At 70.9% G+C, this 1,531-nt stretch overlaps 1 protein-coding gene across 1 annotated transcript; it reads right to left on the bottom strand.

Moving 5' to 3' along the window:
• On the bottom strand, positions 1 to 1,000 carry LOC127219517 (voltage-dependent T-type calcium channel subunit alpha-1H-like). The gene is made up of 2 exons (XM_051181116.1): positions 852 to 1,000; positions 1 to 559 (listed from the first exon to the last, which is right to left on the bottom strand). Exon 2 carries the CDS (start codon positions 539 to 541, stop codon positions 11 to 13), a length of 531 nt encoding a protein of 176 aa, XP_051037073.1. The 5' UTR covers positions 542 to 559; positions 852 to 1,000; the 3' UTR covers positions 1 to 10.
• Positions 1,001 to 1,531: the final 531 nt, after the last annotated feature.

The following is a 1,531-nucleotide window of genomic DNA, read 5'->3' as shown; positions in this document are numbered from 1 at the left end:
GAGTTAATAACTACCTTTTTTCCCCTTCTGAGCCGTGGCATCCTCGCTGCTTCTGTCCATACTCTCCCGTCCCAAGATGCCTCTGAACCCGGATTCCACTGGCGAATCCCCACCATCTCTGAGAACACTGTCGCACACCCCTACCCGCCCGCGCCGGATCCCAGAAGCCGGGGTTCACAGGGCGTACGCAGGGGGAGTCCCACACCCCAGTCCCCAGCGCCTCGTCAACCCTGTAAGGATATGGGTTACAAACCAGTCGGAGGCACCAGCTGCGCGGCCGCGTGGTTTGCCCAAGGCAGAAGAAGACCGTGGCCGCCAGTGCCGGGTATGGGATGGGCTGTTCCTCGTCGGCACCCAGGTCCGCACCACACTCGGTCGCTGGGCTCTCAGGAGTCAACACGCCAGACCCGGATCCTCGCTGCTCCTCGCGCCCCGGCGCCCCAGGGCTCGCTGGAGAAGCCCTCACCGGCGCTGCAGGAGACGGAGGAGAAGCGCCCAGAGGCACCCGGACCTCGTCCGCGGCCAGCGTGCCCTCGGTCATGGTGGCAGAAGGTAGCACCTGCGGAGAGAGGGCAGGCAGTGACCCTGGCCCAGGAACGACGCCCCCACCCCGCCTCAGGCGGAGTGGAGCTGCGGGAACAGCCGCGGCCGCCGGGATGTCTTTGTCTCTCCTTATTAGAGACAAATGCGCCCCCCGCCCCCTCCCGCCCCCTCCCGCCGGCAAAGGCTGGCAGCCCCACCCCCAAGGCCCAGGCGAAGGGCTGCGGGAGCCCGAAGGGCTCTGCGCCCCCAGAGCTCAAGTTCAAAGGGTCCCAGGCGCGCAATAAGCGCGCGTACCCGCCGCGTCTCACCTCGTTCCGGTGGCCAGCGGCGTCCCCGCGGGCATTGCCCGGGCGGCGCTGTCACTGGGGACCCAGCCCGGAGCCCGGAGCTGGGCCAGTACCGCCGCCTCGGCCCGCGCCCCCGGCCCACCCGGTGCCAGCTCTCGCGGAGGCTCTGGCTCCGGCTCGCCCAGCAGCAGCAACGGTGTCCCGATGCGGAAAACCGCTAAATGCACGGCGGGGCGGGCGCGGACCGCGGGCACGGGCCGGGGGCGCGGCCGAGCCGTAGAGGGAGCGAGCGAGCCCTGGAGCCCGTCCGCGCACAGCGCAGGAAACTTCGGAGTGAGCAGTGGCGAGGGGGCGGGGCGGCGGGGGCGGCCCATGGGCGGGGCCAGCGCGGCCGGGGCGGGTCGGGCGACCCGCAGGGACCGGGATAGGGACGGAGGGTGGGCGGGGGTCAACAGCTCGGCCCACTCCAACCCAGATGCACGCTATCCTACGACACCCCCTGCTCCGTTCTTCTCCGGTGCCCGTATTCCTCCTGCCCCAAGTCCAGGACTGGGCGAACCCGGTCCGCGCCCCCCTCCCTGACCTCTCCTCGCGCCCCATACCGTCTCGCGGGAGAGCACAGCAGCAGGGGGCGCTCGCAGAGATGCTCGGGCGAGGGGCGGGGGAAGCGGCGCCAACGTCCTTCCCCGCCCCCACTGCGG

The sequence above is a fragment of the Phodopus roborovskii genome, unplaced genomic scaffold (assembly GCF_943737965.1).
Source record: "Phodopus roborovskii unplaced genomic scaffold, PHOROB, whole genome shotgun sequence".
NCBI lineage: Eukaryota > Metazoa > Chordata > Mammalia > Rodentia > Cricetidae > Phodopus > Phodopus roborovskii.
Note: the sequence above shows the minus strand (reverse complement) of the source record. Positions and strands in the feature narration are given on the sequence as shown.